The sequence below is a fragment of the Pristiophorus japonicus genome, chromosome 10 (genome assembly GCF_044704955.1).
Source record: "Pristiophorus japonicus isolate sPriJap1 chromosome 10, sPriJap1.hap1, whole genome shotgun sequence".
Lineage (NCBI taxonomy): Eukaryota > Metazoa > Chordata > Chondrichthyes > Pristiophoridae > Pristiophorus > Pristiophorus japonicus.
Window position 1 is genome coordinate 140,115,929 of NC_091986.1, and position 20,551 is coordinate 140,136,479.

Here is a 20,551-nt window from a genome sequence, read left to right on the forward strand (position 1 = left end):
GTGGGATAAGAAGTCATTGCAAGTGATTTTCTGGCTACGATTAGATAGGTAAGAACAGAACCAGCTGAATGCAGTCCCACCTTACTGGATGACTGTGGAGAGGCGTTGGAAAAGGATGGAGTAGTCATCCGTCTCAAAGGCTGCAGGCAGGTTGAGAAGGACGAGGGGGGATACTTTACCTTTGTCACTATCACAAAGGATGTAATTTGTGACTTTGATGAGAGCTGTTTCGGTACCATAGCAGGGGCGGAAACTTGTTTGGAGGGATTCAAACATGGAGTTCCAGGAAAGATGTGCACTGATTTGGGAAGTGATAGTGTCGTGTATCCTACATGGCTACTGTTGGTGTGCCACCAGAGGGCACAGCAGTGGGAGACTCGTAGGTTACCTGTACAGGTGTGCCTAGTATAAAAGGCAGGCCACCAGGTGTGATCCTCACTCTGGAGTTAACAAATAAAGGACTACGGTCACTACAGTTCAAGTACAACACATTGCCTCTTGGAGTCATTACTAGAGCATCTAAGGACACAACAGATAGTATTTCTATTGATAGTAATTGTGGTTATAATTTTGCTGACAACTTAATTTTATTTAGGGGCGCGGTTATAATCTGTTACCTGTCTGCAGGTATTTATTGAATTCAGCCAACATTGTCCCAGACGCTCAGCAGGGGTTGTCTGGCATGGGTCCTCCCCTTGGGTAGTGACTATGGAGATAAAAAATAGAGCCACACAGTCAGATCAGGTTTTTTTAAAAACAAAAAGCTGTAATTGCAGCAGGATCAGCAAAGGCTGTGAGAATATTAGAATGCAGGAGAGTAGTTAGAAGTTATTATGCATAAGTCAAGCAAGGTTGATATGGGGAAGGTAGCATGTTCATTATTTTACAAAGACAAGTTGTAATGATTGAACAGAGTTTGATCTTAACTGTTGCTCAGTATTTTCACTTGCTGTGATGCAAATCAGTTAACAATTTGTATTTAGCCTGATCTTGCCAAATGTTTTATGATTCCATAGAGTCATAGAATGATACAGCACAGAAGGAGGCCATTTGGACTCCGGCCTGTGCCGACTCTTTGAAGAGTTTTCCAATTAGTCCCACTCTCCTGCTCTTTCCCCATAGCCCTGCCACATTTTCTCCAGCTTCAAAAAGATTCAAAAAGCATAGGTCTGAGCACTCAATATCCAGTTCAAATGTCAAGTAATTTTTTTTCTAATATCTAGTTTAAATTTATTTTTCCATAATTTTATGTCGTCTTGTTCTATCGCACTGATAAAATAATATTCTGGGTTCACTTTATCCATGGCATTTATTACTTCATATACCTCAATGAGGTTTATCCTTAATCTTCTTACTGGGCTGATGTCATTGCCAAACTTATTAGTACTGTAGCCAGGCCACACTTTGAATACTGTACCCAGTTTTGATCACCGAGACAAATGGAATATGTTCAGGCACTGGAGGCAGTGCACAGAAGTACCATGAGACTGGCTTCTACTGTCAAAACTGTGAGGAAAGACTTGGAGTCCACCGTTTGAAAGGACGCATCTGAGTGGTGATCGTAAGACTATTTGGAAAAGTAAATCTGAAAAACTACTTTAAATTAAATGGCGAGAGTAGAACAAGGAATAAGGTTGAAGCTAGTAAAATGCAAGCTTTGAGCAAGTATCAGAGAGTTCTTCACACCGAGTGATCGATACATGGAATAGACTTCCAGATAGAACAGTGGAGCTGAAAACACTGGAATCATTTGAGAAACAGTTGGATATTGTAAGGGAGGGAAAGTAAGGTTTTTCTGGATAGATGAACAAAGATGGGCTGAATGTCCTTCATCTGTGACTATAGAACTTAAGCTTCCCTTTCCTCAAAGCTTATTCCCTTTATACATGGGATGCATATTACTTTTCTATGCACTTTGTCCAATATTTGTATGTCTCTTTTTGAAGTGTGACAACCAGAATTGCACCCCGTGCTCCCAGATGTGGTCTGGCCAGTGTAAAGACTTTACACTGCATTGTTCTGGTTATGTATTGTCATGTATGTATGCTTGGGGTTATTAGCCACCAGGTGCCGCCACTGTCAGAGGTCATTGGGCTGTATGCATGTGTGTGCGGCCCATATAAAAGTCAAGCCATCATGTAATGTAAACACTTTGGGCCCTAATAAAGCAGAGCCAGGTTTGTACCTGTTAGTTTACAGTATTCAGTCTATCGAGTTATTACATACATAACATTTGGTAACAAGGTAACAAGAACCTTCGCATGCAAAAATGAGCACAATTGGAATTCTGGAGAGATTCACGGAGGGAGCGGACTGGGCAGATTTTGTAGTTCGTCTGGACCAGTACTTCGTGGCCAACAAAATGGAGGAACCCACTGACACAGTTAGGAGCAGGGCAGTCTTCCTCACAGTTTGCGGTCTGAAAATCTATGGACTCAAAGAATCTTCTCTCGCCTGCATGTCCAACGGACAAGGACTATGAGGAATTGTGCGCTCTGGTACGTGACCATCTCAAACCAGTATAGCGCGGATCCGGATATGCAATCCAAGATACGAGAGGAGGAAGTGTATGGACTGTATTTGTTCCTAACAAAGTGGCAACCGATAATGATTAATGTGAAACTTAACGGTGTGCCAGTACAGATAGAATTGGACCCGTGTCCAATTCTAATCAATAATGAGTCAGAGGATGTTCGACAAGCTGTGGGATACTAAGGCTGTGAGGCCTAAGCTGAGTCCAGTCAATGTCAAGTTGCGTATGTACACTAAAGAACTCAACGGTGATTGGCAGTGCAGTAATCAAGGTGTCGTATGATGGTGCCGTTAATGATTTACCATTATGGATTGTTCCAGGCAATGGTCCAATGCTGTTCGGCAGGAATTGGCTAGAAAAAATCAAATGGAATTGGAACGATATCAAAGCGTTGTCGTCAGAGGACGATACTCCATGTGCTCAAGTGCTGAGCACGTTCCCCTCGCTGTTCGAACCAGGCATCGGCTATTTCACGGGAGCCAAGGTGCAGATTCACGTGGACTCGGATGCAAGACCCGTCCGTCATAAAGCTCGGGCAGTTCCATACATGATGAGAGAAGGTCGAAATCGAACTAGACAGACTCCAGCGTGAAAGGGTCATATCTCCGGTCGAATTTAATGAAAGGGCCAGCCCTATTGTTCCTGTGTTGAAGAATGATGGCACTGTCAGGATTTGTGGAGACTACAAGGTTACGATCAACCGAGTTTCGAAACAGGATCAATACACATTGCTGAAGGCTGATGATCTGTTTGCAATGCTAGCCGGGGGGAAGTCGTTCACTGAACTGGATCTGACGTCGGTCAACATGACACACGAGCTGGTCGAGATGTCGAAGAAAATTACATGCATCAACACTCATGAAGGACTGTTTATCTACAACAGGTGTCCTTTCGGAATTCGCTCGGCTGCAGCCATATTTTAGAGGAACATGGAGAGTCTACTGAAGCCCGTCCCCAGAACGTCGTGTTCCAAGATGACATCCTGGTCACAGGTCGTAACACCGCCAAACATCTGAACAACCTGGAAGAGATTCTGCATCGTCTGGACAAAGTGGGACTCAGACTGAAACGTTCGAAGTGCGTCTTCATGGCACCGGAAGTCGAATTCCTGGGGAGGAAAATTGCTGCTGACGGCATCAGGCCTACGGATTCGAAAACCAAGGCCATCAAAAATGCACCCAAGCCTCAGAATGTGATGGAGCTGCGTTCGTTCCTTGGTCTGCTCAACTATCTTGGTAATTTCCAACCTAGATTGAGGACTTCGTTAGAGCCACTGCACATGCTGCTAAGAAAAGGCGACAACTGGGTTTGGGGTGCGTCTCAAGATAGAGCTTTTGAGAAAGCTACTAATCTTCTTTGCTCTAACAAGCTGCTGGTATATTATGATCCATGTAAGCATCTAGTATTGGCCTGTGATGCTTCGTCATATGGAGTTGGTGGCGTGCTCCAACAAGCTAATGAGTCGGGTAAACTACAACCTGTTGCATATGCTTCTAAAAGTTTGTCAAAGGCAGAAAAATCCTACAGCATGGTAGAAAAAGAAGCACTAGCCTGTGTGTAATGGGTTAAAAAGATGCATCAGTACCTGTTTGGTCTTTGGTTTGAACTGGAAACGGATCACAAGCCGCTCATTTCATTGTTTTCGGAAAACAAAGATATAAATACCAATGCATCGTCCCGCATCCAGAGGTGGCCGCTGACATTAACTGCCTATGATTGTCATTCGCCATAGACCTGGCACCGAAAATTGTGCCGATGCATTGAGCCATCTGCCGTTGCCCACACCGGAGGTGGAGACGCCACAACCTGCAGACCTACTGTTAGTTATAGAAGTTTTTGAAAGTGAAAGAACCCCTGTCACGGCTCAACAAGTTAAGACCTGGACCAGCCAGGACCCGATATTATCGGTTGTGAAACGTTGTGTCCTTCGTGGTGATTGGTCTGCCATACCCAAACAAATGGGTGATGAGACCAAACCTTACAACTGTCGCAAAGACAAATGATTTATTCAGTCAGATTGTTTACTGTGGGGTAATCGTGTTGTTATGCCTGAGAAACGCAGAAAGAAATTTGTACATGATCTACATAGCACTCATCCCGGTATGAAAGCCATTGCCAGGCCTCATGTATGGTGGCCTGGAATTGACTCTGATTTGGAATCATGTGTGCATCAGTGCAACACTTGCATGCAGCTAAGTAAAGCACCAGCGGAATCGCCGCTGAGTCTGTGGTCGTGGCCATCTAAACCATGGTCCAGGATCCACATCATCTTTGCAGGTCCCTTCCTGGGAAAGATGTTTTTAGTTGTGGTGGATGCATATTCCAAGTGGATAGAGTGTATAATCATGTCATCCAGTACATCCACACCTATCATTGAGAGCCTTTGTGTCATGTTTGCCACTCATGGTCTGTCTGACAGCGTTGTAAGCGACAACGGACCTTGCTTCACTCGTCTGGAGTTTCAAGAGCTCATGAAACTCAATGGTATCAAACATGAGGTCAGCACCATTCAAACCCACATCTAATGGTCAAGCAGAGCGTGCTGTCCAAACCATCAAGTAGAGTATGAAACGTGTAACTCAAGGTTCACTGCAGAATCGCTTGTCATGCATATTGCTTAGTTACAGGACAAGACCCCACACGCTTACCAGGGTCCCCCCTGCTGAACTATTGATGAAGAGAGGTCTCCAGACCAAGCTCTCTCTTGTCCACCCTGTCTTAAACGATCATGTTGAATACAGACGCCAAAGGCAGCAGTGGTATCATGATCGTGCTGCTGTGTCACGTGACATTTCTGTTAACGATCCTGTGTATGTACTAAATTATGGTCAAGGTCCCAAGTGGATCGCCGGTACTGTTACGGCCAGTAGGATATCAGAATGTTTATCGTCAAGCTCAAGAATGGGCAAACATGCAGGAAACATGTCGATCAGATAAACTGCGGCACACGGATGAACCGGAACAGTCTGAGGAAGACACAATCAGTGACCAACCAACCTACCCTCAGCCATCAGAGGACTCCGCTGTCATCGATGAATCTGGAGTTGAACTGAGACGATCAACTCTGGAGCGGAAAGCCCCGGACCATCTCAATTTGTAAAAAGACTTATTAATATCTTAAAGGGGGATATTGTCATGTATGTATGCTTGGGGTTACTAGCCACCAGGTGGCGCCACTGTCAGAAATCATTGGGCTATACACACATGTGCGGCCCAGGTATAAAAGGCAAGCCTTCATGTAATGTAACCACTTTGGGCCCTAATAAAGCAGAGCCAGGTTTGTACCTGTGTTCGTTTACAGTATTCAGTCTATCGAGTTATTACATACATAACATGTATCATAGCATTCTATTTGCTTCTTTAATTCTCCATATTGTGTTAACCATGAAAGTAATTAAACTAATGTCACTCTAGGGCTCCTTTTAAAGTCTCCCTCTGTTAATTCTGCTCCCTTCATTGTATACTTGCTATTCTTTCTTTCAATGTGCAATACTTTGCATTTGTCAGTATTAAATTAACTTGCCATTTTCTACCCAGTTGCACAACAAATCCAAATCCTTCTGCAATTTTCTAACTGCATCCTCAAACCCCTCTTTTAGCATTGTCTGTAAAATTAGCGATCTTTGTGTACCCCATTTGTTTGAATTTCAAGCACTGATTGTTGAGATACTCTTCTCCAATTTGACTCTGCATCTCTTGCGAGTATTCTTGATTTAATACTTTTTATCAAATTTCTTAACCAGTCTCACATTATATCCCAGATATTTTTGTTTTAATGGTAATCTTTCATGTAGAAATTATTAAAGACTAGCTGGAAGTTCAAATAAACCGTATTGTACTTCAGGAATGTAAAAGTGTTTTGATTTTGCATTTGCACAAATATTGTACTAAACCTTGAATTATAAGAAATATTTTGAACACCACTATAATTGTTTTTATCCAGTTTATCATATATATGCTTTGGAAAAAAAAATTCCAATTTAATCGCGCCTTTGGCTGCACTCCCTTTTTATGACCCAGTATCATTCAGCCAGTTTATGATTTGTGTTGTGTAATTCCAAAAGGCAATAAAGGCTGCTCATTGTATTAGTCAGGCACTCCTATGAAGTTCTACCAAGTCCGGTTTTGTAATTCCAGACTTGCAGAGACCATATTGTATTCATTGAGGTTTGAGCTTCTCTAGTTATGATCAAGATTTGACTAAAAGTGGGACATTGTAAAAATGTTTTGGCTGCAGTACTGAAACATCATAGTCCAGTAAAGACTGTGGAGCCTATATTATCTCCGTTCTTGCGTGTCATTATGTTTCACTGATAACTAAGTCAACCCAATTACAGTTTAGTTTAAGCTTTATACGCAGTTGGCAGAATATCGGAAACATCAACTATTCTGTTTATAGTACAGGGTACTACGTTTGCCAGGTTGCTATTTCCAATGTTAACTATGCCTGTGGGCAAAATCTTGCTTACTCATTCATGTCAAAAAGTGAGAACACCAGCGGCAGGTCGGGGCCATAAAAGGAGCGTGAGCAGCCTTGGGAGCAGTGTGGAGGCATACTACTTCGGGGAGCAGCGCGAGCTGGTGGAGGAGGGCAACGGCAGCCAAGACTGACATCATCAAGGTCCAGGTCGGTGATTGGAGCGTGGGCAGATAAGCAGGAGCGGCAAGATCGGGGCGAAGAAGCGGCGAGACACTGTAGAGGGACGTGATCGGGGCCCAGGAGAGGCGTGGGTTCGGGGCCAGGGGCAGCACGGGCCAGCCCACACTGCGATATGTGTGCGCTCTGGGTCCGTGCAGCAGAGCAGGTCTCCAGTCGTCTTGGATAACCTTTGCCACTGGACCAAGACCTAGTTCTGTCAAGTCCGTGTGGTGGCTGGTGTGCAACGGCCACCCCGCGTTAAAAAAATCCACACACAAGCATCTTCCACCCTTCAAGATGTAGTTCAGAACCTAGAATATTAGGTCCTTCATTGAAACACTGTGAACTCATCCATTTTTGGCGTGGAAGCAAGTCATCCTCGCTTCGAGGGACTGCCTATGATGATGGTTACATTGGTTATTCAAATTTACTATACTGTAGAAAACATACTACATTTTGCACTCAATTTACACTGCTAACGTAAATCTATTGTTGTTAACCTACAGCGATCCACTAATTTATAAAAAGGGAATTTATAAGGAAACCTCAGAATTGCTTGGACTAACATAATGGGACCACCTCCCTTGAATTGTGTGCATTTCAGAAGCAAGTCAAAAGGCCACTGCTCCCCCACCCCCTTGGAGAATTCATGTAAACATGCTACAAGATAGGTATTTTAAACAATCTGAGGTCACAGCAAACCCCTAAACTGAGAAGCTTTCCCAAACTGACCCCTTAGAATTTCTATCATTGGAAATCAAACCAGTGCTTGATAAGGTAGGTTTGCCAACTCTGGTTGAAGGTATTCCTGTTGGGTTGATCACGTGACACCCAATTGCTGCAGATGCACACGAAAAGGACAAAGAATGTGCTGTTAAATTGATTGGGCACATAACAGGAGATGATTGCCAGGTTTCCATGCTTCCCCCTTCTAGTTTAGCTAACATGCTTTAACAATTGATGCATTCTCTGCATCTCGTATATGCCTTTTATCTCCCTAATCTCTCTTACGCCATTATCAGTTCTGACAGACAACCACTTCGCCACCCAATTTAATTTGTTTTCTTGTGTGTTTGATCCCCTTTTCCCCATTGCCTATCCCTTGGCCCTTGCTATGTTCCTTATAAGCTGTTTATCTGTAATACAGTACCTGCATGAAGGGCTAAGCCTGAAACATTGATATTTTCCATTCTTTACAGATGCTGTACAACTGTAGCTCACCACCACTTCTCTCCAGCCCGCCACGGTCTCTAGATTGTCAGACTGCTTATCCGACATCCAGTTCCAGATGAGCAGAAATGTTCTCCAATTAAATATTGGGAAGACCAGAGACATTGTTTTCGGCTCCTGCCACAAACTCCGTTCCCTCGCCACTGACTCCATCCCTCTCCCTCCCTAACATCTGTCTGAGGCTCAACCAGACTGTTCGCAAGCTTGGTGTCATATTTGACCCTGAAATGAACTTTTGACCACAGATCCGTGGCATAACTAAGACTGCCTATTTCCATGTCTATAACATCGCTTGCCTCAGCTCATCCGCTGCTGAAACCCTCATCCGTGCCTTTGTTACCTCTAGACTTGACTATTCCAACGCACTCCTGGCTGGCCTCACATATTCTACCCTACGTAAACTTGGTCATCCAAAATGAGGCTGCCCGTGTTCTAACTTGCACCGAGTCCCATTCACCCATCACCCCTGTGCTCACTGACCTACATTGGCTTCTGGTTAAGCAACACCTCACTTTCAAAATTTTCATCCGTGTTTTCAAATCCCTCCACGGCCTCGCCCCTTCTTATCTCTATAATCTCCTCCAGCCCCACAACCATCCAGAGATATTTGCACCCCTCTAATTCTGCGCTCTTGAGCATCCCTGATTATAATCCTTGAACCATTGGTAGCCATGCCTCCTGTTGCCTAGGCCCTAAGCTCTGGAATTCCATTCCTAAACCTCTTCGACATTCTACCTCTCTTTCCTCCTTTAAGACGCTCCTTAAAACCTACCTCTTTGACCAAGCTTTTGGCCATCCGCCCTGATTTCTTCTTGTGTGGCTTGGTATCAAATTATTTGTTTTATAATACTCCTGTGAAGCACCTTGGGATGTTTTACTACGTTAAAGGTGCTATATACATATTGTTGCTGCTGCAGTTTCTTCTTACCTGGCTTGCTGAGCATTTTTAGCATTTTCTGCAGTCGGTCTTGTATATTTGTAGATGGGCCTGGATTTGTAATTATTTCTCTGGCTTGGTTTCTTTAAAATTCCGATTCTATCTGCAATGTCTCTTTAACCAGTCTTTCCTTCCACACCAGCATTCTGCAGGTGCTCCCTGTCACTGTAACTTCGCCTCGAGCGCCTGGGGGACCCTAGGATCGTGTGGGGTGGGAAGAAAAGCCTGGGCCACGAAAACGCGAAGCGTGCATACAAAAAGCAACTTTCTTCTGGGTCACCATAAATTCTTTAACACGTTTTTTAAAAAAACATTGTATTCCTCCACAAGTTACAGATAATCCGAGTGAGACTGTAAAAGGCAGAGGGGGACAGGTCATCTCTGGACTGGCTCTATCATACAGGCACTGCCTGAGATGTTTTTCTCTGCTTTCTAGAAGTTGCAGACACCCCAGCGCAGGTGCTTGCAATCCTTCTGCCACCACTCCAGTCCGTCCTCCTATTCTTCGTCCCACAGCAGCTCTCCCCACCTGTCCACATGCCATAACTTCTCCAGGCGCACACCCAGCAGCTCCCTCCAATACCAAAGTGCGGCAAGTAGCGGGAGGGCGAGCAGCTGATTGGCTGTAAGCGGCAGCACGCTGGATTGCGCACGTGCGCGAGCTGCCCACACGACAAACCTTCTCCCGGGTTGCCACCAGCAGTTCCCAGGAAACGAGTTGATTCCGAGAGACTCCCGAGCAAAGCAGGAGGGGTTGGCAACCCTATGATCAGGACAAAAATAAAATGGTTGGTCCTAGCATGTTACTTTGACAATGGGATTAAGTGATTTAAATCAATAGAGGACTGGTTGAGTGCTTACTTATGGAAAGCTTTCCACCACAAGCAGAAAGTCATAACCTGCTGCCTGTTTTTGATCGAGAAACAGTGACTTGATCCTCAAACTTCAATTTGCATACCGCTGTATTCTGTCAACCAGCCAGGCAGTGATAATGACAGCACATCAGTGCAAAATAATCCGATTTGCTGCTACGCTATATATTACATTGATCAGAGTTTCTTAATTTGCGATTCTCAAACGATAAGAAACAAACTGAAATCCCTCAGTACAGTACGGCTGAATGTGGGATTGGCATTATGTAAGTAGAGAACATAAATAAATAGTTGACCTCCACACGACACTCCCTCTGCTAATGAAGTCAGCAGTTCAGACTGAAAGGTGATAAATGTCCTGCTGTGATTAGCATGTGCCGTCAAGTCACTACCCATGTCCTAAGCTGGCTGAATCAAGTGTTACTAATTTATATATTTATTTATTGCATAAAGGTGCCTATGTTTGTGTGTGTGTGTGTGTGGATCTGTGTTCTCCATCTCTGCATATGTATGTGCATAATATCTTTGCAAGACATAATTAGCTATAACATTTATGGCACACCATTGAATTAGTTGAAAAATTAATACCTTTATAGAAAATGTTACAATACCATTTACAGCCCTCAAGAATGAAAGAACTTGCATTTATATAGTGTCTTTCACAACCACGGGATATCCCAAAGCTCTTTAAAGCCAATGAAGTACTTCAAGTGTAGTCACTGTTGTAATATAGGGATAGGGATACACAGCAGCCCATTTGCACACAGCAAGGTCCTACAAATAGCAATGAAACAAATGACCAAATAATCTGTTTTAGTGATGTTCGTTGAGGGATAATTATCAATCAAGACGCCAGGATAATTTCCCTGCTCTTCTTTGAATAGTGCCATGGATCTTTTACTTACACCTTAGAGGGCAGATGGGGCTTCAGTATAAAGTCTCATTCGAAAGACATTACAGCACTGCCTCCGTACTGCACTGAAAAGTGTTACTTGATGGTCTGTTGTGCAATGAATCTAATAATATTAGGGAGGAGAGAAGCTACTAGTTCTTGATATATATTTAACTATAATTGCTTCATTGCAGAAAGGTGACTATGTTGTCTATTGTATGCCCATAGCTATTGCAAAGAGTAAGCATTGATAAAGACAACTTCACAGTAACCAATCTTTGAATTAGTATTGTACGGTAATTCTATTCTGGTTACGGCAATAATGACACCATATCTGAAAATATCCTCTTTAAATCAGACCAGTCGGCAGAGTAATTCCAAATTAAACTGTTTCGAGCAGCTGTTGCCATCAGCACCTAGTTTGGAAATGTGACTACGATGTGTGCCTATTTGTGGAATTAGAGAAAATAATTCAGAAGACACCACTGCTAATGTAGTTTACTGTGTAAAAGTCCTCCTCTGTGTAAATGCAATGCCTTTTTAACTCGTAAACACTGCTCCTTTTAATTATGTGTGAAACATTTCTTTGAATCAAAATACACATCACTGAAGAGAGATTACATCTGATCTGTATTGCAAATATGGCTTTTTTTATAATTTCAGTTACACTTTTTATTATTTGATAACATTCATAAAGTGGTATACAGTATCTGTTAAATCACTAAGTTTCCTGTGCAAATATTATGCCCATAATCAATTTTATTTGGACCCTTAATTTTGTACAGATTTCTGAATTATTTTGTCTCAATCCCAAATTAATATTTCAACCTTGTTGAACGTTTCAAAGAAGATGAAGCAAAATTTCTAAGCTTTAGATAACTGAATAAATACACTGCGACTTTAAAGATGCATTATTTCTTTGTGTACAGAAAATGTCTTCAGAAAATATTTCCTGTATGTTGTGTACAATTAAAGAAATAAATGCAGTCATAGGCCATTTCTTAAATTCACTTGTACTTTTAAGGTAAATTAAAATTAGAATTTGTACAGAAACGTTACCATAGTCCTCAAAGGAATGATGAGTATTGTGACAGAAACCATAACTTTTCTACTTTTTTATTGATTGATAAATCATCCGTAATGTCTTCTGAATGAATAGTGAATGGATGTAACAGATATTTTCTCATAAAGGTGTTAAAACAGCTGTACCAAACCTAGCAGTGCTACTTCACGTCTTTGCAATGAGATCCCACCATCACATCAATGGCATTCTGACCTTTCTCTTGGCTGAACTCTTAATTTGAAGCTGTAACATATCCCCAGAAGGTTATGCTGACTCCTCTCTCTGAGGGCTGGAAAAGTTACACAGCTTTGAAAGAACGTGTTACAGTAATCATCAGACAGCCTTTTGTAAATCACGCAGTACATTGTGCCTGCTCAGATTGTCTTCAACATCAGCGAGCATCAGTCTTTTGGACCATTTTAACAATAAACTATGGATCCCCGAGAAAAAGCAATGGCCTACATAATTCCAGAGACAGACGAAGTCCTCCACACCACGATCAATGGTGGCCCAGAAACTGTTGAAAGCAATGAAGGCCAGAAAGCTGTGTCCAAGTCACAGAGAAGACGTAGTGATATAAAAATATATAAGGAGTTCTGTGATTTCTACGCTAGATTGTAAGTTGTTTTCCTCATGTTGTGGTTTCTGGTGTCCCGATGTCTTGTGCTGTGTTTTTGCTGTACTAAAAAATGTTTTTACTGGCTTATGACACTAGAAATTACTAATTCATGCGGCATTGTGTTGTGATTTTTATACACCCTGCAAATTCATGTAACACTTCTACAACAAACTTGATACTTTAGCAGTGTAACATAAGATCCTGTACTGGAGCATGCTATCAATTGTTCTGTATAAACATGTTGTATTTGCTATAAACATTACATGGCTGTTCAAATTGTCTTGAAATGAATACTACCATCGGTTGCCAAGTGACTAGAAACATCTGAAAACACTCTAATATAGTTGTTATGCTGATATCTGATTAATGCAAAACCAAAGTTCACTGTCAGTGTGATTCTTGAGTTTCTAAGTATTTTCAGTACTTCTCTTAAATAGATATGGGATTTTGTCTTTGTTGTGTTGAGAGCAACAGCAACTTATTTATATGGCACCTTCAATGTAAAAAGAACAACTCCGCTTCACAGATAGCCATAAAGGTGAAAATGGCTACCGATCAGAAAGGGAGAAGTAAGGAAAAGGTGTCTGAAGGTTTGGTCGAAGAGATGTGTTTTGAGAACATTTTTGAAGGAGGATGGGAGAGGTCGGGTGGGGGGGGCGGGAATTCCTGCGAGTAGGACTCGGGCAGCTGGAGGCTTTGTTGCCAGTAGTGGCACAAAGAGCAACAATGAGATTTTTTTAGATATTTTGCTTAGGTTAGCAATTACATTAGTAATCTGATGTTGGAAGCCCACAATTTTGAACAAATAAGGAATAGTTTTAAGCTTGGAATCTTCATAGCACAAATGATGAAATTCATGCACAGCTTTAACAGATTTCCTTCATCCTAAACAATAAAAGTTGACATACCTTTTCACTTCATCCCTTTACCTTGTCAGCTCAATCAGATTTTCACCAACTTTGATGGGTGTTTTCCCCCTTAAACTAGCCACTGGGCAGAATTTTATTTTTATTGCCTGGGTGTTGAGCATTGCCTGGGCAGACTGCAGAAAGGAAATTTTGGCAGGGAGGATCGCACATGGGAAACAGAACCCATCTGCTTTCCTTCGCATTGAAATAAATGGAAAGAAAATCGGATGGGTTCTATAAGGGCTTTGCAATCGTCCCTGCTGGATTTTCCTTCCTGTGCTCGGCTCAAGTATTGCTTAATGCCCAAATGGTGAAGACCAAAATCTACCTCAGTGTCTTTTGGACAAAGTAATCTGCCTGTGCTTCTATGGCAGAATCTGTACGATGTCTTAACTTCTTCCTTCATATTGTTACTACTACTGTCATTTATATCTTCTATTGCTGTATTAAAAAAGAGAATATCCATCACACTCCAGACATCACACTTAATTCAGTTGTGATTTGTTGGTTGCTTTATATTATCTTAAACCAAAATGTACAAAAAGAGAAATAATCCTAGTTATTTTGTTTTTTTCTAACCTTTAAGTGATGTATAGGATGTCCTCTCTCAAAAGAGAGAAGCCAAGCAGCTTCTAATTTAGAGAAATCTCCAGCGACAATAATTAGCTTCTAATTAACCTCAGGACATATTTAGACTTGTTCCCCATAGGGAGTGTCTGGGTGGTGGCATAAGCCATGTTAGTAGCTAAATATTAGAACTATACTCAAGACCCCAACCACATTAAGCGATGCTACAGGAGATCAACTGTTCTATTTTGTTTTTATTTGTTTTGTGCATTGTGTATATTAGATTTTGATTAGAAATTGAATTATATTCTTTGGATGCAGGGCTGTGTCCGGAATTGGTGCCTGCTTACCAATTCCGGACACAGTTGCGTTAAACTACCAATGCACTATGATACTATAACATTAATGGTAATTCCTTTAAAAATGTACAGATTCCTGGACTCTTGTTACATTTTTCTTGGGGGAGAAAAAAAGAATGACCGGAACAATATAGATAAGAATATAGGTCATTCAGGTTCCATTTAAAGTCACATGGTTGACAAGTTAATTCATGTCTGTGTAGTGGTGTACTATGCCAGTCTGACTCTTGCGTATTATGTTTTTCTTTTATTGCAGCAACATGGCAAATGCTCTGGCTAATGCCATGTGCGAGCGATGCAAAAGTGGCTTTGCACCTGCTGAGAGAATTGTGAACAGTAACGGAGAGCTGTATCATGAGCAGTGTTTTGTATGCGCTCAGTGCTTCCAGCAATTCCCAGAAGGGCTCTTCTATGAGGTGAGTAGACACTTGTGGGACAGCTGCATAGTCCATTAAATCTTTGATGAATGAATTTCTCAGAATGCCCGTAGGTTATTTCCTGTTTCGTAACTATCTTAGCAGATGACGACTTGTCTCTCGTGATTTCTCCAGTTGGTGAGCCCTAACCTTTGCCAAGCTATCTGGGCAGCTTGAGGGGGAAAGAAGCTCAGAAAACCTGCATCTGTTTGCATCCTTTCAAAGCTGGCACTGTTCCAGTAGTTGTGGAGGGGTAAAGCCTAAGCAGGTGGGACAAAACTATTAGGAGGAAATAAATTGTATGGTTGATATCAGACCAAGTATATGGATATGGCAAGTGCTCTGATTTTTTTTCACAGTAAATATTTGGGGAAAATCCTGGATTAATAATGGTAAAAGCATCCTCATAAAGGGAATGCGTTATGGTATCCATGCTACCTTATATTTGCTATATTTTTCTTCTCTCCCTCGCCTCTCTTTCTCTGTCTTTCCTTCTTTCTCTTTCTTTTGTCTCTCCTGCGGCCCACCCCTATTACCACCATTCTCACTAGGTGGGGAGGGTACAGGCTGCTGCTGAAGCTATCCAGAGTCAGCGGTCAGAAGAAGTGGAAATTGGTGCAGGAGGCAGGGGAAGAAAGACACCTTATTATTTCTTCAAACACAAGAACAAATTGTATTTATATAGCGCCTTTAACATAGTAAAACATCCTAAGGCACTTTACAGGAGCATTAACAAACACAATTTGACACCAAGCCACATAAGGAGACATTAGGGCAGGTGACCAAAATCTTTGTCAAAGAGGTAGGTTTTAACTAGCAGCTTAATGGAGAAAAGAGAGATGTAGGGAGGGAATTCTTGAGCTGAAGGCGGAGCGGTTAAAATCGGAGATGCTCAAGAGGCCAGAATTGGAGGAGTGCACATATCTCGGAAGGTTGTACGGCTGGAGGGGATTACAGATATTGGGAGGGGCGGAGCCATAGAGGGATTTGAAAACGAGGAAGAACATTTAAATTCGAGGTGTTGCTTAACAAGGAGCCAGTGTAGTCAGCAAGCACCGGAGTGATGGGTGAATGGGACTTGATGCAAGATAGGACATGAGTAGCAGAGTTTTGGATGACCATGTTTATGGAGGGTAGAAAATGGGAGGCCAGCCAGAAGTGGAATAGTCAAGTCTAGAGGTAACCAAGGCATGCTTGAAGGTTTCAGCAGCAGATGAGCCGCAGCAGGGACAGAGTCAGGTAGTTAGAAGTAGGTGGTCTTGGTCAATGTGCAGATTTGTGGTCGGAAGTTCATATCTGGATCAAATATGACACCAAGGTTGTGAACAGTCTGATTCGGCCTGAGATTTGCAAGGGAGAGGGTTGGAGTAGGAGGCTAGGCAATGGAATTTGTGGTGGAGACCGAGGACAATGGCTTCGGTCTTCCCAATATTAAGTTGGAAGAAATTTCGTCTCATCCGGTACTGGATGTCTGACAAGTAGTCTGACAATTTAGAAACAGTGAAGAGGTCGAGAGAGATGATGGGGAGGATGAGCTGGATGTCGTTAGCATACATGTGGAAACTGGCACTATGTTTTTGGATGATGTCGCTGAGGGGCAGCATGCAGATGAGAAATAGGAGGGGGCCAAGGATAGGTCCTTGGAGGACACCAGAGGTAATGGTGCAGGTAATGGGGAAGAGAAGCCATTGCAGGTGATTCTCTGGCTATGACTGGATAGATAAGAATGGAACCATGCGAGTGCAGTCCCACTCAACTGGACGACAGTGGAGAGGCATTGGAGGAAGATGGTGTGGTTAACCTTGTCAAAGGCTGCAGACTGGTCGAAAAGGATGAGGCGAAACATAGAGACATACAAATTAGGTGCAGGAGCAGGCCGTTCGAGCCTGCACCGCCATTCAATGATCAGCCATGATCTTATTCAACCTCAGTACCCCTTTCCTGCTTTTTCTCCATACCCCTTGATCCCTTTGGCCATAAGGTCCATATCTAACTCCCTTTTGAATATATCTAACGAACTTTCTGCGGTAGAGAATTCCACAGGTTAACAACTCTGAGTGAAGAAGTTTCTCCTCATCTCGGTCCTAAATGGCTTACACCTTATTCTTAGACTGTGAGCCCTGGTTCTGGAACTCCCCAGCATTGGGAACATTCTTCCTGCATCTAACCTGTCCAATCCTGTCAGAATTTTATATGTTTCTATGAGATCCCCTCTCATTCTTCTAAACTCCAGTGGATACAAGCCCAGTCGATCCAGTCTCTCCTCATATGTCAGTCCTGCCATCCCAGGAATCAATCTGGTGAACCTTCACTGTACTCCCTCAATAGCAAGAACGTCCTTCTTCAGATTAGGAGACCAAAACTGAACACAATATTCCAGGTGTGGCCTCACCAATGCTCTGTACAACTGCAGTAAGACCTCCCTGCTCCTATACTCAAATTCTCTAGTTATGAAGGCCAATATGCCATTTGCCTTCTTCACCGTCTGCTGTACCTGCATGCCAAACTTCAATGACTGATGTACCATGACACCCAGGTCTCGTTACACCTCCCCTTTTCCTCATCTGCCACCATACAGATAATATTCTGTCTTCCAGTTTTTGCCACCAAAGTGGATAACCTCACATTTATCCACATTATACTGCATCTGCCATGCATTTGTCCACTTACCTAACCTGTCCAAGTCACCATGCAGTCTCTTAGCATCCCCCTCACAGCTCACACCGCCACCCAGTGTCATCTGCAAACTTGGAGATATTACATTCAATTCCTTCATCTAAATCATTGATGTATATTGTAAATAGCTGGGGTCCCAGCACTGAACCCTGCGGCACCCCACTAGTCACTGCCTGCCATTCTGAAAAGGACCCGTTTATTCCCACTCTTTGCTTCCTGTCTGCCAACCAGTTCTCTATCCACGTCAATGCAATACCCCCAATAGCATGTGCTTTAATTTTGCACACCAATCTCTTGTGTGGGACCTCGTCAAAAGCCTTTTGAAAGTCCAAATACACCACATCCACTGGTTCTTCCTTGTCCACTCTACTAGTTACATCCTCAAAAAATTCTGGAAGATTTGTTAAGCATGATTTCCCTTTCATAAATCCATGCTGACTCGGACCAATCCTGTCACTGCTTTCCAAATGCGCTGCTATTTCATCTTTAATAATTGATTCCAACATTTTCCCCACCACCGATGTCAGGCTAACCGGTCTATAATTCCCCATTTTCTCTCTCCCTCCTTTTTAAAAAAAGTGGTGTTACGTTAGCTACCCGCTAGTCCATAGGAACTGATCCAGAGTCAATAGAATGTTGGAAAATGATCACCAATTCATCCACTATTTCTAGGGCCACTTCCTTAAGTACTCTGGGATGCAGCCTATCAGGCCCTGAGGATTTATTGGCCTTCAATCCCATCAATTTCCCTAATACAATTCTCTGACTAATAAGGATTTCCTTCAGTTCCTTCTTTTCACTAGACCCTCGAACCCTTAGTATTTCCGGAAGGTTATTTGTGTCTTAGTGAAGACAGATCCAAAGTATTTGTTCAATTGGTCTGCCATTTCTTTGTTCCCATTATAAATTCACCTGATTCTGTCTGCAAAGGACCTACGTTTGTCTTCACTAATCTTTTTCTCTTCACATATCTATAGAAGCTTTTGCAGTCAGTTTTTATGTTCCCTGCAAGCTTCCTCTCATACTTTATTTTCCCCCTCCTAATTAGACCCTTTGTCCTCTGCTGAATTCTAAATTTCTCCCTGTCCTCAGGTTTGTTGCTTTTTCTCGCCAATTCATATGCCTCTTCCTTGGATTTAACACTATCCCTAATTTCCCTTGTTAGACACGGTTGAGCCACCTTCCCCATTTTATTTTTACTCCAGACAGGGATGTACAATTGTTGAAGTTCATCCATGTGATCTTTAACTGTCTGCCATTGCCTATCCACTGTCAACCCTTTAAATATAATTTGCCAGTCTATCCTAGCCAATTCACATCTCATACCATCGAAGTTACCTTTCCTTAAGTTCAGGACCCGAGTCTCTGAATTAGCACTGTCATTCTCCATCTTAATAAAGAATTCTACCATATTATGGTCACTCTTCCCCAGGGGGCCTTGCACAACAAAATTGCTAATTAGTCCTCTCTCATTATACAACACCCAGTCTAGGATGGCCAGCTCTCTAGTTGGTTCCTCGAAATATTGGTCCAGAAAGCCATCCCTAATACACTCCAGGAAATCCTCCTCCACCGCATTGCTACCAACTTGGTTAACCGAATCTATATATAGATTAAAGTCACCCATGATAACTGCTATACCTTTATTGCACGCATCCCTAATTTCTTGTTTGATGCCATCCCCAACCTCACTACTACTGTTTGGTGGTCTGTACGGTTCACTATTGTCACAGTCACATAGAATGTAATTTGTGACTTTGACTAGAACCGTTTCGGTGCTGTGGCAGTGACGGATCCTGATTGAAGAGATTCAAACCTGGGTCTTCCGGGAAGGATGGGCATGGATTTTGGAGGTGATGGCATGTTCAAGGACTTTGGAGAGGAAACTGAGTTTGCAGATGGGGCGATAGTTTACAAGGGTCAAGGGTTGTTTTTCTTTAGGAGAGGTGTGATGACAGCAGATTTGAAGGAAAGAAGACATTACCTGAGGAGAGAGAATAATGAACAATATCCGCTAATGTGGGAGCCAGGAAGGGAATTTGGGTGGTCAGCAGTTCAGTGGGAATGAGGCTGAGGGAGCAGGAGGTGGTCTCGTGGAGGAGATGAGCTCAGAGAGGGCATGAAGGGAGAGGAGACAAACTAGAGAAAGATGCGAGTTCAGGGTTAGGGCAGGGGGGAACCATAGAGGAATTTTGGCCCAGTGGGCTAGAGGAAGGGAGGGAAGCGGCTGAAGCAGCTGAACGGATGATTTCAGTCTTCGTGACCAAGAAGTCCATGTGCTCCTCACACTTGTTGGAAGTGAAGGTGGAGGAGACAGCGGAGATGGGTTTAAGAAGATGGTTTGCAGTAGAGAAAAGAGGCTGGGGTTTATCTTTGTATTTTTTGTGAACTTGGAATAGTGGGCAGTTTTGGCAGACGCGAGTTTTATGTGGTCAAGCCAGATCTGGCAGTGAATGAACACAGTGAAAATTATATAAGTACTCCTGTCTGCCGTAGCCTCTAACTGTGTCACATGTGCATCTTAAGGGGGGGGGGGACAAAACTCACATGCATGGTTCCACTGAGGGGAGGAGCTTGTTAACCATCAGGACGAGCTGCAGCAGCACTACCAACTTCCGTGACTTCTATGTTAAAATCACATGATCCATGACAACGGTACATTTGATTTTATTTACTCGTGCTTCTGCTGTGGTGTTTCCCACATGTGTCTCTAGCTGCAATCTTTCGCTCCCAAATCATAGAACGATACAACACAGAAGGCGGTCATTTAGCTTATCATGCCTGTGCCAGCTTTTTGGTAGAACTATCCAATTAGTTCCACTCCCCTACTCTTTCCCCAT

General features: G+C 42.8%; 1 protein-coding gene across 6 annotated transcripts in view; it reads left to right on the forward strand.

Moving 5' to 3' along the window:
• LOC139275109 (LIM and senescent cell antigen-like-containing domain protein 1) overlaps positions 1 to 20,551 on the forward strand; it is a 207,668-nt gene that overhangs the window by 133,372 nt on the left and 53,745 nt on the right. For 3 of the 6 annotated variants that reach the window (XM_070892124.1, XM_070892122.1, XM_070892123.1), the window contains exon 2: positions 14,876 to 15,035. In XM_070892124.1, coding sequence (XP_070748225.1) covers positions 14,876 to 15,035 — 160 coding nt within the window. Of the gene's footprint in view, positions 1 to 12,409; positions 12,784 to 14,875; positions 15,036 to 20,551 lie in introns of those variants that run through there. The other 3 variants (XM_070892125.1, XM_070892120.1, XM_070892121.1) reach the window with 3 other exon arrangements.